General features: G+C 46.9%; 1 protein-coding gene across 1 annotated transcript in view; it reads left to right on the top strand.

Annotated features, from left to right (window-relative positions):
- The window catches only part of gas7b (growth arrest-specific 7b), a gene marked incomplete at its 5' end in the record, with an annotated part of 39,925 nt that overhangs the window by 8,634 nt on the left and 17,215 nt on the right, over positions 1-14,076 (top strand). Inside the window, 3 exons of the mRNA XM_080020804.1 lie at positions 6,264-6,384; positions 10,000-10,077; positions 10,929-11,017. Of these exons, the coding sequence (XP_079876930.1) occupies positions 6,264-6,384; positions 10,000-10,077; positions 10,929-11,017 (288 nt within the window). The remainder of the gene's footprint in view (positions 1-6,263; positions 6,385-9,999; positions 10,078-10,928; positions 11,018-14,076) is intronic.

The following is a 14,076-nucleotide window of genomic DNA, read 5'->3' as shown; positions in this document are numbered from 1 at the left end:
CCTCTATCCAAGTGTTGACTACCCCCCAAAATCACTAGCGCTAGCACTTGTCATGGAGCTTTTATTCTGTTTTCCATACGGCGAGCACGTGCTTCCCGGTTCTTTCCGCCGGGAGGACCGGTGACAGTTCGGCACCGGGCTCTAACAACCACAGCGAGCCGATGTGACAGGAAGGTATTTATGAGGGAATAATAGGAAACAGGCACTTCCCAGATGTCAGTCTGGGCCCTGATCCTGACAGGACAAGGTAGAGGGGTGGAGAAAAGAGAGATTGCAAGGGGGAGGTAGAGAGAGAGGGAGGTAGAGAGAGAGGGAAGTAGAGAGACAGGGATGGAGGTAGGGAGAGAGGGAGGGAGGTAGAGAGAGAGAGGGATGTAGAGAGAGGGAAGTAGAGAGAGAGGGAGATGCTGTGGATTTCAATTTTTCTGGCTGTCCACGACCCTATCCCCAAATATATGCATATATGCAGTCGTTACTTTTCACCTCAGACGCCCGGGACATAAATGGAACCCTAATATATGCAGTATATATATATTTTTTTTTAAATATAATATATATTATTATTATTATTATTGGTTCCTCGAGAAAAGAGTAAAAAAAAAGAAAAAGCTTCTGTTCCTCCTGACCACTACCCTTGGTGTTCACTCCACATTCCCTTCACATTCTCCAAATTTCAAATGGTTCTCACACACACACATACACACACACACAGAGACACACACACACACACACGCACACACACACACACACACACACACACACACACACACAGCATCTCATATTCACGTTCGGGACCCTTCGCTATCTTTGGATCTCTCTCTATCTGGAAACAGAACAGCTGGCCTGATGGACACTCCCCGACCCCCCGGAAGCCCCCTCACTTTTTCCCACGTCCAGATGTTCTCACACAGGGGTCACCAGAGCTCACGCATACACATCGCGGGTACACGACCAAGTGTATATGTGAAAACACACACACGCGCACACACACACACACACACACACACACACACACACGGAGTCACAAGTCAGGGGATAAAGAGTCACTCAGGACGGCTCAAACTCCAGAGTGGGGCCGCGGCGTGTCGGACTCTCTGTCGAAACTCTGGACGACTGAGTCCGCACAGCCCTCCCCCTCCGCAAAGTCTGATTCTTTTCACTGTTTGTGGGAGCTCAGACGGATTGTGAATCATCGGTTTGCGGCCTCGCTACTATTCGGAAATCCCTCACTCAACTGGAAACCAAATAAGAGTTAAAGAACTGATTGGATGCTCACGTAAAGCCTCACGAGACAAGGATGACAATTTGTGGTTTGTTTGACCATCATTTGGAACGGTTAATAATATATATATATATATATATATATATATATATATATATATATATATATATATATATATATATATATATATATATGTGTATATATATATATACCACAAAAATGCTTTTGTGACATCACTGTTGCGACCGCAGAATAACAATAGTGCTCTTATTTAAAATGCTCTGATTTTGCACACATTTGGACTTCATCTGATACAAATTTCATAATTGATTCCCATGAAAGTTTTATTTGGACCTTTGACCTTTCTCTCTCCCCCATTAACCATTGAACTCCACAACGGCCAAGTTCACCCGTCTCTCATTCTTCGACGACCTCGTCGTTTGTTTATTTACTGCCTCGCTGTTTTGTTTTTTTTTCGGGGGGATTTTAACAAAATATTCTTATTTTTCCAGGCACAAAGCCAGTGTCATTCAAACAGAGGGGGGGATCGTGAGCTTGTTTGGTTCTCCATAATGAGAAATGCTGCTTGTGTTTTTTTTGGGGGGTGGGAAACATCTGTAATCTGAGGAGAGAGAGAGAGAGAGAGAGAGAGAGAGAGAGAGAGAGCGAGCGAGCGAGAGAGGGCCCAGGCATCTGTTTACAATAGCTGGCATAGCAGCTGAGGAATCAATTGGAAGTCCTTGGTTCAATGAACTAAAAATCGACGCGTCAAATCTATTTTTCTTGCGCGTTTACGGCTAGAAATTGAGGAGCGATGATACACGTGGAGAAAACCTACGAATATAGGTAGGTTTTGTGAATTAGGGGGGGAGAAGGGGAGCGATTGTGAAAAACTCCCTTTTTCAGCGCTTGTGCACATAAATGTGGGTCTGATGGGCTTACTAACACACACACACACACACACACACACACACTGTGAAATAACACAACCCAGACAGTTTTTTGTGAGCAGCCTCTGTCAGAAAAACATGTCCTGGAACACCCCCCATCACATTTTTTGTCAACTTCGTACGTCACAGGGCCCACAGCGCAATTAGAACCCCCCCATCTGAGGAACTCTACAAATCTTTTCAAAGAAAGAGGGATTGATACCAACTGTCCGTGAAGAAACAGCTGTGTGTTTCATTCTAAAAAGAAAAAGGAAAGTATGCGCGGCATAGACTGGAGGTCGCGGCGCGTCCCGGGTGCAGTTTCAGTGTCTCCCACAAGCCTGGAGCACGGCAACGAAAGTCGGAAAACAAACTTTTAAATGAGGCCTCGTGGATCTAATATGAGCGAAGGTTCGGCGACTGGAAGTTTACGCAGTAAAACAACGGAACCCGTAGCCAAGCTCAAACCCCATTGGTTCACAGAGGCCGGCGCTCGTGCTCACGCCCCATTGGCTCACGGAACTTGGGGCCTCAGGAGGGTGGCTCCACCCACACAAAAACCCGGAGCGTTTTGGAGCAGGATGGTATAGAGGCATGTTCGAATGGGAAGAATGCATAATCTGAGTGGTAGTTTCAGCAAAAAAACTAAGGAACAGGTTTTGGGGACGTCAGAGACCTATATTAACTTGTGTAAAAAGGAGCATAATAGGTCCCCTTCAAAGCATTTTTTTTTTTTTTAAGTTGATCCAATGACTCCAATCGAATGTTTTTTTTTTCCATTCTATCAGATGTTGAATCCGAGTTAAAATCCCTTTCGGACATAAACAAACAAACCTGTCGCTCTTATACTTGTTTTACCCCGAGTGCATCACTGCTTAAAGAACAACTTAGTGTGTTGGGGTGTGTTTTTTAATTTTTTCTGCCGATGCTTCTCGGGCGTTGATGATTAACGATGATTAAAACATGTTGAATTCAACTCCGTCTCCCTGTCAGATGTTATCGCTCTGCGAGAGAGACCGCGACGCAAGACAGACACCGAGAAGCCGCCCGAGTTTGTTGTGGTAGCTCGGCACGGGATGCTTCCTTCTGTTCTCGGCCGGGGGGCTTCGCCAGCACGCTGCGAATGCGGAGCCCATAGCAACAGTCTGGGGCTTATAAGGTTAACCATCTGGAAGGGATGATACATTATTTAACGTTGCATGTGCCCAGACAGGCCGGCTCTCGGATTTGTCACCGCCAAGGTGTTCCCATTCCCTCACTCACGCCTTGTTTTCGCGCTTGAGAGACGCCGTCGCACCCAACACCGTGTCGGGGAGGAAGGGGATAGGGTGGGACGGGGATTGTCATTTTTAACTAGGGCTCTCTGATGGCTGTTGTGACAGTTCTGAAGAAATTGAGTCGTCGGATCAACCGTAAAAATCGACGTTCTCGACTTGAAATTGAGAAATTGAGTGGGTTATCAGAAGTGGGGAAAACCTTTTTTTTTTTTTTTTTTTTGCAGTTTTCAGAACATGGAACAGGGAACGATGGGAGCAAAAACTATAAAATCAACAGGATCCTGAGAACGGAGCATCATTTGAATGGCATTCCTGTGGATCTCTGGATTTGTTAGAACGCTTGTTTATCGTTGTGATTCTCGTCCTAAGTATTTCAAGCCAAACCCTAAACACGCTCATAGTTGAGGTTTCTCTCGGGCTGCGACTGACTTCATCCTGCGCGCTTCCCCCGCCGGCCGATCCCTCTCTCGGACCGGCGCGTACGCCGAGCTCGCAGAAAAAGACGATACAACCTTTTCCCCAATACTCCGGTATCTCCTTGCTGATAATGAACAGGACTGCGGTTCACGTTTCCCGACGAGGCGGGGGATTGATGGCGTCTGAAGGAAGCCGACAGGAAGCCGGGGTCGGACCGAGAAAAACAGCGGGCGACCCTCCCTCCCTCCCCCCCCTGCCGAGAGGCTCCGGTTTCTGCGGCACGTGGGACCGTCCCCGTTGCCAAAGAATCGTTCCTTTCCTGTTTTCATCCAATCGCAACCGGGGCAAAACTCACTGACCCCGAAAGCGACAAAACGGCATTGTCGCGAGGCTTGTACCGGACAACTGGAGGATGCCTTGACTCGCTGTGCGCGCTCAGGCCAAGTCGATCCTGGTTGTGTGTTTTCGGCACAAATGTTGTGACATTGTTTTTTTTTTTTGTTTTTTTTCTCTCTCTCTCTCTCGATTTCGATTGTATTTTCAGCTTGTTTGTTTCATTGCCTCCCCAATGTCAATAAATCAATTTCATGTCTGTAAACAGTGGAGATATTCTTTTGATGGCACACTGGGAAACTGGCACAGCCTCCCGTGGTTGGTGGTCCTTGGATCGCGTCCATCCACCCGAACACGCGGCGTCTCTCAAACGCGATACGCCGGTGCACCGGGGGGGGGGGGGGAGTGGATACCGAGCCGTCTGAGTGAAAAAAAAGCCCTTTCTGGAGGGCGGGCGAAGGACGAATATACAACGCTGACCGCCGAGGCCATCAAAGGGACGACATCACAGTGGCGACCGTGTAATTACTGCACGTGTCGTCGTAAGTCACCCCGGGGTTGCCGTCCGCCTCCGCCCCGGCAGGACTTGACTCCGGCAGGAAAAGTCACTTCTCATCTCGTCTCCTTCCCAGGGCAGCTGCCCGTTAGATCAGGCGACTTTATTATGCCGGTGAACAAGCGGTTTCTTCCTCCGGGGACGGCTGGAGCCTGAAGCCAGCGTGGTAACCATTGGTAACCAAATGGCAATATGTATATTTTTTGTATTATATTTTTTGTTTGTTTGTGTGATATTTGCCCTGAGGTCAACCACGTTTCGCCGCTCCCTTGGAAAATTTTTGCGCCACGAATAAAGTCCCTTGATATAAAATTGAACTCATCCCGGGATCGAACGCCCGGACAGCGAGTCCGAGCTCCATCCAAACCCTGATTGTTATTCCCCCATTCTATAAATGTACTAAAAAGCATTTCCGATGATTAACCGTAGACTGTGTAAAAAAAATGGCCGTTCCGTCCAGAACTTCACCCGTTGGATCCTGGAGAGACGTTTTTGAATCCTTGGGTTTGGCTTTACGCTCGCCGCCATCGCGGCAGGACGGAGCCAGAGCTTTGCAGGTTTCGGCCGCCGGGCGGAGCCTTGGGGGGGACGCGCCCATCTTGCTTGAGCGTGAACCACGTCCCCAGACGTACGCGTCTTTGAGCCTCAATATCCTCTTCATCGAACAATAGTTGTCAGACGCAAAACCGACCCAATCAGATGAAGTAAACCTGAAAAAAATATTGACTGCATTTCCCCTGAGAAGTTTTTTTTCTTTTCCCATTGACTTGACATTCAGCATCTAGTGGCCATTAAGAGAGGAGCTCTACTTCATGGTGTTACATGACTGAAACTAAAGACCTTGTCGTGATGCTGTTGATACAGAGCTTCCTCCGGCGTTCCCAAGCCTCGCTCGGGCCTCTCGTGACCTCCTGCAATGCTTTTGGCCTCGTGGTGTAGCCATGTTGTTTTCGTGATAATCAATAGCAGCTGTGCTCGGCTCGACGCCGTTACTCGGCGGTGAATGTGAGCATAGATATATCTGATGCATTCTTATGTATATATATATATATATATATATTTATTTTTTATTTTTTTTGCAGCGCCGGGGCTCGCTCCAACTGTGCGCCCACGCCACTCTGTTTCGCTGCTTCGTGCAGTGGTACGCAGTCAGCCCTGCTTGGCTATGATGTCAGCGGTCGCTGGTTGTGAAATACTTCAGGAAATAAGAACCTCATTGAGCTCAAGTTGGGCCTTATTTCTGGTGTGTGTGTGTGTGTGTGTGTGTGTCTGTGTGTGTGGGCACGTGTGTGTGTGTGCGTGCGTTCGTCACAGGTGTTGTTTTATATGCAGTTGTATTTTTACAATTATGCTCAATTATGACAAACAAACTTGAGATATGAGATGTAGATAACGACCCCTCAGTCAGACTTGGAGCTAATGCCGCGTTTTATCATCTGTCAAGTGGTTGCGGCGTCTATTTATGGGAGTTATGCTCGTGTGGAAATATTTATTGCACTGTTGTCATTTTCATTTCTCTGTTTTGACAGAGGACTGCGTCTCTGAGTCAGCTGCCCGCCGCGGAGGACGGCAAGGACGCCCTGCCGCCCCAGTGGAGGTGCTACATGTCTCCGCAAGGGCGGAGGTACTACGTCAACACGGCCAGCAACGGTGAGCTGGGGAGAGCGAGCGCATCGGTGTCTGCGGGTCGAAACCAGAGCGCAGGTCTCGCCGGTCCTCTCCCGGGACGCCCGCAGGACACTTTACGCGCTGTGCGATTTTCCACTAAAGTTAATGGCACGCCTCTGTGGTAACATCTCCCCTGGTTTACTCCCACTGGATAAATTAAGTGTCCTTGTATAAAAGATGCTGAAGAACGCCGGCGCCCGTCTGCACTTCATCCTGCTGTTAATGCTGAAAAAGCCTCTCTTAACGCTCCTGTTCATCTTTAAAACGCGCCGGCGCCTAAATCAGTCATCACGGTACTTCCGACGAACACCTCGATGTCGATGATTCGACGGTACTTTGGGACCCGTCGGTGTCGATATGGACAAACGCGCAGGAGGTAGAGCAGAGCAGAGCAGCGAGAGGCGCCATCGAACCCCTGTGTATCGCGGTGTCACCAAAAACATCCAAATCCCCAGACGATATCCAGTCTCGATATTCACAGCCGTGCACACAAGATGGCGGCTCATCACTGGTTATCGATCGTCGTCGGGGGAAACCCATTCATGCCTCTTCAAAGCCTCAGCGTCGCGGCGGCGGTGGTCTAGTTGCGCTCCACGCCAGCGGGAGATCTAAAATAAGAGCAGGGCTCCACCCAGTCACCAGAGCGGGGGAGAAGTCCATACTGCATCCCTCCATCCTTTACGCTGAAAGTAGAAGCTTTTGTATTGTTTTTCTTTTCGCGTTTGGTCTGTGCATTTTTAGCGAGAGGGACGAACCGTCGTCAAGATCTGTGTTTCCAGAGGGACGTGAGGGAGGGGGGAGCGGTGTGGCTCCGCTTTCTTCAGACCCGGTTTCAATATTCCCACGGAGGAAAATGATTAACTTTTCATAACTTTTTCCCGCATATTTAAGCACACGCGCGCATGCCGCAGCCATCTCTCAGCCCAATATTAAAGACAAAGCCTTGTTTGTGAAACTTGCCTTGTGAGGGCAGAGGCAAATCATTTCCTTTTTATTTGCAGCGGCCTCGCCGCTTAATAAGAAAATGGAACCGCAGAGAATTGCTCACAACAAAGTTCCTGTGGGGCAATAATAGGTCTGCTCGCGCCCCTACCACCCCACCCAAAACTGGAACTTTCCTAAGCAGCTCCACCTGATAACATTTTACCGAAACAATTGCTATTTATGGCATCTCTGCTATTTTAACGGGAACTCCCTGTCTTTATTTTAAAGGTTAGCTAGATTAGATCCTGCCGTGCATATGTACTTGTGTGTGTGTGTATGTGTGTGTGTGTGTGTGTGTTTCAGTAAGTATGTGTTTGTGTATGTGTGTGTGTGTGTGTGTGCGCACGTGCTTGTGTGCAGGTTTCACTAGCTCATATACACATGTTTAATGTTTCTCCTTCGCCATAGTAACAGTGCTGCATGCGTGGGCGTCTGCTGTCCTTGTGTTATGGCGTGTTACTCAGACTCCTGCTTTTCCTGCACAGCGTGCGGCCGCTTTGCACCGGTTCCGAATTTTTCCGAGACTCCCCCCCCCCCCCCCCTCCTCCAGTCCAGCGCTTTAGGGACGTTGTCAGCCAAAATCCAAAAGTCCCAGCAGGCCTGGCTCCCGGCACACACTCCTGTTCGGTTTCCCACATAGTCTCATGAATGACTTCTAATTTGTGTTGATGACAAGGTCCTGGTTTGGTGCTTGGTTTTGGATTTGTATTTTATATTGCCCAGTCGATCACTCAGCGTCCCGGGAAAGATTTCTCTTGAGAGTTTCAACTGCTAAAGCGAAAGCCAGAAGGCACCAAACACACCATGGGCGAGTGTCATATGGTGGTGAATAAAATATGACAATGTCAAAACTATCTAGGCCAGTTTACCCCCCCCCCCCCCCCCCCCCGGCCCGAGACATGGACTTCTTAAAACCCCTCCGGTGCCAAGGAAGTGCTGGTTTGGAATATGGCTACTCTGCACGATTGCCAATATTGTCATTTAGGACAGTTGAGTTAAAGGATAGGCTTGCCATTTTTCAGCCCATGCCTTGAAATGTTGCTCTGCTGCAGCTGAATGGGGCGTTTTAACATTAATAAAAAATATATATATTTTAATAAATTAAAAAATAATCACTCACTTTATAGTCAGCCGTGTCTTATGTGTCACATTTTATTCATAACTACCTTTTGCATTTCCCGCAGTCCGTCCAAAGCAGGGAAAGGGGGGGTTGGTGAAGCGACCCGCTAGTCTCTTACATTAGAGTGGACGTAGCCGAAAGATTGGCTACTGCCGAGACATTCAGCTTTAATTGCTCTGGCTCTGTGTGTGAGGTCAGTGCAGTCAAGTGCCAGACGGCATGGGGACAGGAAGCTCAACATCCAGAATGACTTTCCCTTATTTTGGCGTTTGAGCAGACGGAGGTCACCCTCTCACCTGCCTCAACCCCTTTGAAGAGGATCACAGTGCATTTCCAGAGCCAGTTGCCTAGTAACCCCATCTGTTCTATTTGCTGCTTATTGTAGTAAATATGGAGGATTTCTAACCTCATACCATTACATCAGTCATTATGATCGCAATAATTAATATTATTATTATTTTTTTCTGTTGTCAGACCTTGTTTCACCTGCATACAGTACCTTGCTGTTATGTGCACTGTTATAGACGTGCATTAAGATATCAGAAGAAGATATCAAATTGGATTAGGAAATTGTTGTTGTTTTGGCCACTCAACGTCCAGGAAAAGCCAGGACATTACGAGACAATTTCCCCCGTGCTAAAAAGATTACGCTGCCCTCTCCGTATCGATATCCCTCCCGTTCCTCTCGTAACCATCGATATTCTTTTACGTCAGGGTAAAAGGGATCGAAAGCGATTCGCGTTTAGGGGGCCGGTGGAGGAGGGGTTCTCGTGATGTGGCCGCGGCTCAGCCAGGCTGCGCGCCCCGCCGCCCCCCCCTCCACCGGCGTGTCATCGGAGCTGTTCGGGCTCAGCTGTCTACACCGCTAAGCGTCCGGGTGAAGAGCGCGGCGGAGCCATCAAAGCGCCCCAACGAAATAAAAATGCTCTTACATCTTTGCCTTTCTCCCCGTTCTGTATTGACAGGGAAAAGGGAACTAATTCAGCTCACATGCTGTCCCGAAAACGGAGATCTGAGGCAGGGGAGAAAAAAAAACAAAAAAACAAAAACAAGGAGTCTTTTTGTCTCTTTTAGGGGGCTTTGTCAGTCAGTTCTTTGTTTTTTTTTAAGTTCTTCCGACAAATGAGGACGGATGAGCAATAGGAGTTGAGTCGAAATTAAACATCCAGAGGGGCGCGCCAAATATGACTTCTTCCCAGTGTTCGCAACATTCTCCACAGTGCGGTTCCAACGTCCGTCTGGTGATTCCGAGTGGAAACCAACACAAGGGATGAAATCATGGGTACGAATGAGCGCAGGTTATAAATAAGTGTCTTTTTCTTTTTTTTTTTTTCCATCTTTTCATCCTTAGGTGCTCGGAATCAATAGTCCCAACCAGGGACACATGACCTGCGTTAGTTATTACTCCCCCCCCGTGACCTCATCAACACGATGAAAGATATTTTCTATTTTCCGTTCGTCCTCTGATCTCACGCTTCTCCCCCAAACTGCAGAGACGACCTGGGAGAAGCCGCCCAGCGCGCCGGGGACGCCCAAAACCCCTCTGAGACACAAGAACTCCTTACCAGCAGGTAGCAGCTCTCTCTCTCTTCCCTCCGCGTTTGTCTCCCTCCTCTCGCTCTCTCTTTTTCTCTCTCTCTCTCTCTCTCTCTCTCTCTCTTTCTATCCATCCGTGGAGTCCATGGCATTTTTTTTTTTTGTCCCGCTTTTGGTTGCCTGGGGCTGTAAATGTTTTCGAGAATTCCACAGTGGCACAAAAGCCCTCGTCTGCGCTTATACACACACACACACATGCACACCCACACACACACACACACACACACACGCAGGCGCGCGCGCACGCACGCACGCGCGCACGCACGCACACACACACACTTCCTGTGACTAATTTTATCTGTAGCCTCGGCTGCAGAACTGAGGCGTCCTCTGTCTCCTTCTGGCTCCGCTCCTCCAGACGGACAAACGGCAATGGCCTCGAAGGTTCGCTGGATGGTTCCTCGCGGCCTCGGAAAAAAACATCCTTCTTTCATTTCAAACACTTCTGCCACATTTTCAAAGCCACCAAACACGCCGCTTCTCAACTCTGCACGTTTTCCACACTTCCTTCGGGGCTGTTCAGACACATCGGCGCAATACAAAAAGTATGAATGTGTGGACTGCAGTCGTAAATGACTTCCCAGCAGAGTCTATATTATGGTCTAAGAATGCATATATATATATGTATATGTACAGTAAATATACTGTATATATAAATAAATATATAGAGGTATATACCGTATAGTTTATATATATATATATATATATATATATATATATGTGTATATATAGCATATATACTGTACACGTATATCAATGTGTGTATGTACAGTATATCAATCATGTTTTTAACCGTATCTCTCTCTCTCTCTCTCTCTCTCCTCAGTGAATGGGTTTCACTCGGCCGGCAGTCCCTTACATCATGTGGAGCACTCGCACAACAGCCTGGTGAGGAAGACCAGCACGGAGCCACAGGTCAGGCTTCCCCTCTTTCCTCCTCCTCCTCCTCCTCCTCTACCTCCTCCTCTTCCTCGGGGTGACATAACACAGGGTAATGCTCTTTCTAGCAAGTTGTTTAATTGGTTTAATTAGGACATAGTGAAGTAGGAGAGGACAGAAGGAATGGATTACCGTGATGTTTAATTCACAGGAAAAGCTTAGCTGGCCTTCATTGGTCCCCGTGCGCCGTAAGCATGTCCATCGCTGGTCGGACGATGTTTCGGTTTCGTTTTAGGGGGGGGGGTTCTTATATTCCACCATATATCTTAATGATATATGGTGGAAACCCCATGTGAGCACGCAAACTCCACAAAGAAAGGCCCCTAGTCGGGAGATAACCTACCCGGGCGCGGTGCCATGTGATATACTGTATATACAGTAGGTGATAATTAATTCAATATGAAAAATCCAGCTAAGGTTTATCATATACAGACCCTATTTAAAACTACATTGTGGTGGGGGGATGGTGTGGTGAGCAGCCACACCTCACCTGGATATAGGTGGGATCAGTGTGGCTGCATAGCTGTTGCTCGTTGGTTGGTCTAACGGGCAACAGGTTAAAGCCCCCATCCCCACACACACTCAGGAGAGGAGCCTGTGTCATGACATGCCCCATCTGCTCCTGAGCTAATTCCACCTAGCCTCCTCTCTACAAAAAACTGGTGTTAACAACCCCCGTCGCTGTGTTTCTGTGCCGGAGGGCCCTGAAAACGCCACTTGGGTGGCGTGTGGTGGCGAAGCCGCCACATGCATGCCGTGTGATAATGTTAAAGTGTAAGCTATTTTTTATTTTTTGTTGTTTAATTACTGCCCCGTCCTATAGCTCAGCATTACCAGCATAACTTAGCTGACCCTAACATCATGTAAAGTATCATTTCCTCTTCCTCTTCCCCTTCCATCTCACCTCGGAGCCGTTCTCAGCGGTGACACGTCACACACCGATTACATCCGAAACCACTTTGCCTTCCCCGTGTGTGGATGTCAGCGCGGCTTTGTACCGTTAGCGCCACTGTGTTTTACACGGGAGACAAGACACCGCGGCTCATTTCGACTTCCTCCTCTGAGCTCTCGCGCCGGAGGGAAACTTCTGAAGTCGTCCCGCTTTTTCATCGTCCTTTTGATGATCTGCTCTCAATAGCAAAAGCCCCTCACGGTGCCAGGAAATTAAGAATAATCTAGTAATGATGAGCAGTTCCCCGATTCTCCAAAGGCTCTTTATGGAGTTTTGGCTCTTTCTCGTGATTCACTGCGAGGATTTATGACATTTTCTGCGGCTCTTCTCGTTTGCGATACACTTCAGGAGCCATGGCCTCTGCCTGAGACGCACGGCTTTTGGCTCTGGGCTCTTTTAATTTGTGAATTGAGAGTTATGAACCGAGTTGCGAACAACTCTACTGGCGAAGTGACTCCCGACTCCTGAGTGATTTAAAACATTTTGTTCGCGGGGAACAAAGTGTTTTGGAGTCTTGCATCCCCATGAAATTAAAATTAATTAATTAAAATTAAATTAAAATTTTAAATTTTAAAAGTGAGCTCGCCACATACTGTATGATTACACATGTTTCCATGACGACTGGATTTCTTTGCTGCATTCAATTTGCTTCCCATAGAAAAGCTCTTAGGCAAAAAGTGGAATATTTGGTGGGCTCATTCGGCACAAAAAGTGCAATGTTTTGTAAACCACACAGTTACAGCACAGCCAGTAGCATCAAACCGGCCGTTCCGATGTATTTCGCCTATATATGGCTCGAAAACTGTGGGAGGAGTAGGGCGACAAAAGTTTGAATAAAATAATAAAGGCAGCAATAGTCCGGTAAGTGTGCAGCGCTGCCAGCACACTTGATCACAAGAGCAAACACTTTCTTAAAAGGAAACGGGGACTTTTTAACGTGATGGTCTGAGAGCGGAGTTGCAAGGTGCTGCAAAGGCAAAACAACAGAAAGTAGGAAAACTCGGATATTAACAACACAAAAAAAGAAACGCTCAATTTCAGACATAACGGTCTCAACGGCACTCCCAAAAGTGGAAGTAGAATGCAAAGCGTAATATCTTCTCCTTGAGGGCACGTCCTCCGTTTCACACTGGCTTGGGTATCCGTGTAATCCAAGGCCGATTCCCTGCTTAATCCACAGCAACACACACAACGATCACCAAATTCTATACATTTTGGGAAATCGTTTGCATTATAAACACAATAAACACAATTATAACATATAAAACATAACTTCATTCTTCATTTTAAGCCTGAATGGTAACCCCTCGCTCTCTCACTCTCTCTCTCTTCCTCGGTCTCACCCTTCATCCTCACTCGTCATCAACGGAGAGGTTGATCTGCGTTAAGCGCAGAATTAGCCCTCCTACAGAATCTGCAGCCCTGATCCTACAGTCATTAGCCAGGCAATCATGGTGTAATTATACAGCGTACGCCCACCGATGATTTTTTTGTCATCATCTCACTCTCTCTCTCTCTCGCGCTCAAAGTAAAGCGCACACACACGCACACATATACACACACACTTATTCCAATTCGAGCGCTGTCATACTACTGATGTTTGAATGTTTGTATTCTTATTCTTCGTGTTGATTCTCACAGCATTTTTAAATGTACTTTTGTCAGTCATTTTGTCAAAAATTTACTTAAAATTTAGTTCACTTAATTTAGAACAATATACTCAAAAAGGAGGATTTAGCAGATTTCAGTATGAGGGATAATCCTGCTGTACCTTGATATTACCTGAAATTACACTAATTATTCATTTGTTTATTTATAATGTATTTATTTATTTGTTTGTTTGTTTATTATTATTATTATTATTTTATCTCTTTATCTCTGTATTTGTCTATGTATATTTATTTGTATTTGTTTGTTTGTTTGTTTTTTTAATCAGACTTCACAATCACAATTTGCGTCACAACCATATCCATCTATCTATATATGCATTTATTTATTTCTATTTCCGTTGGATATCCATCTGTAAATGTTATTTTCACACTCTCTCCCCCTTCCAGCTCTGCGAGCATTCAAAAGATACGAA

Source organism: Zeus faber (genome assembly GCF_960531495.2).
Source record: "Zeus faber genome assembly, chromosome: 20".
Classification (NCBI taxonomy): Eukaryota; Metazoa; Chordata; class Actinopteri; order Zeiformes; family Zeidae; genus Zeus; species Zeus faber.
Note: the sequence above shows the minus strand (reverse complement) of the source record. Positions and strands in the feature narration are given on the sequence as shown.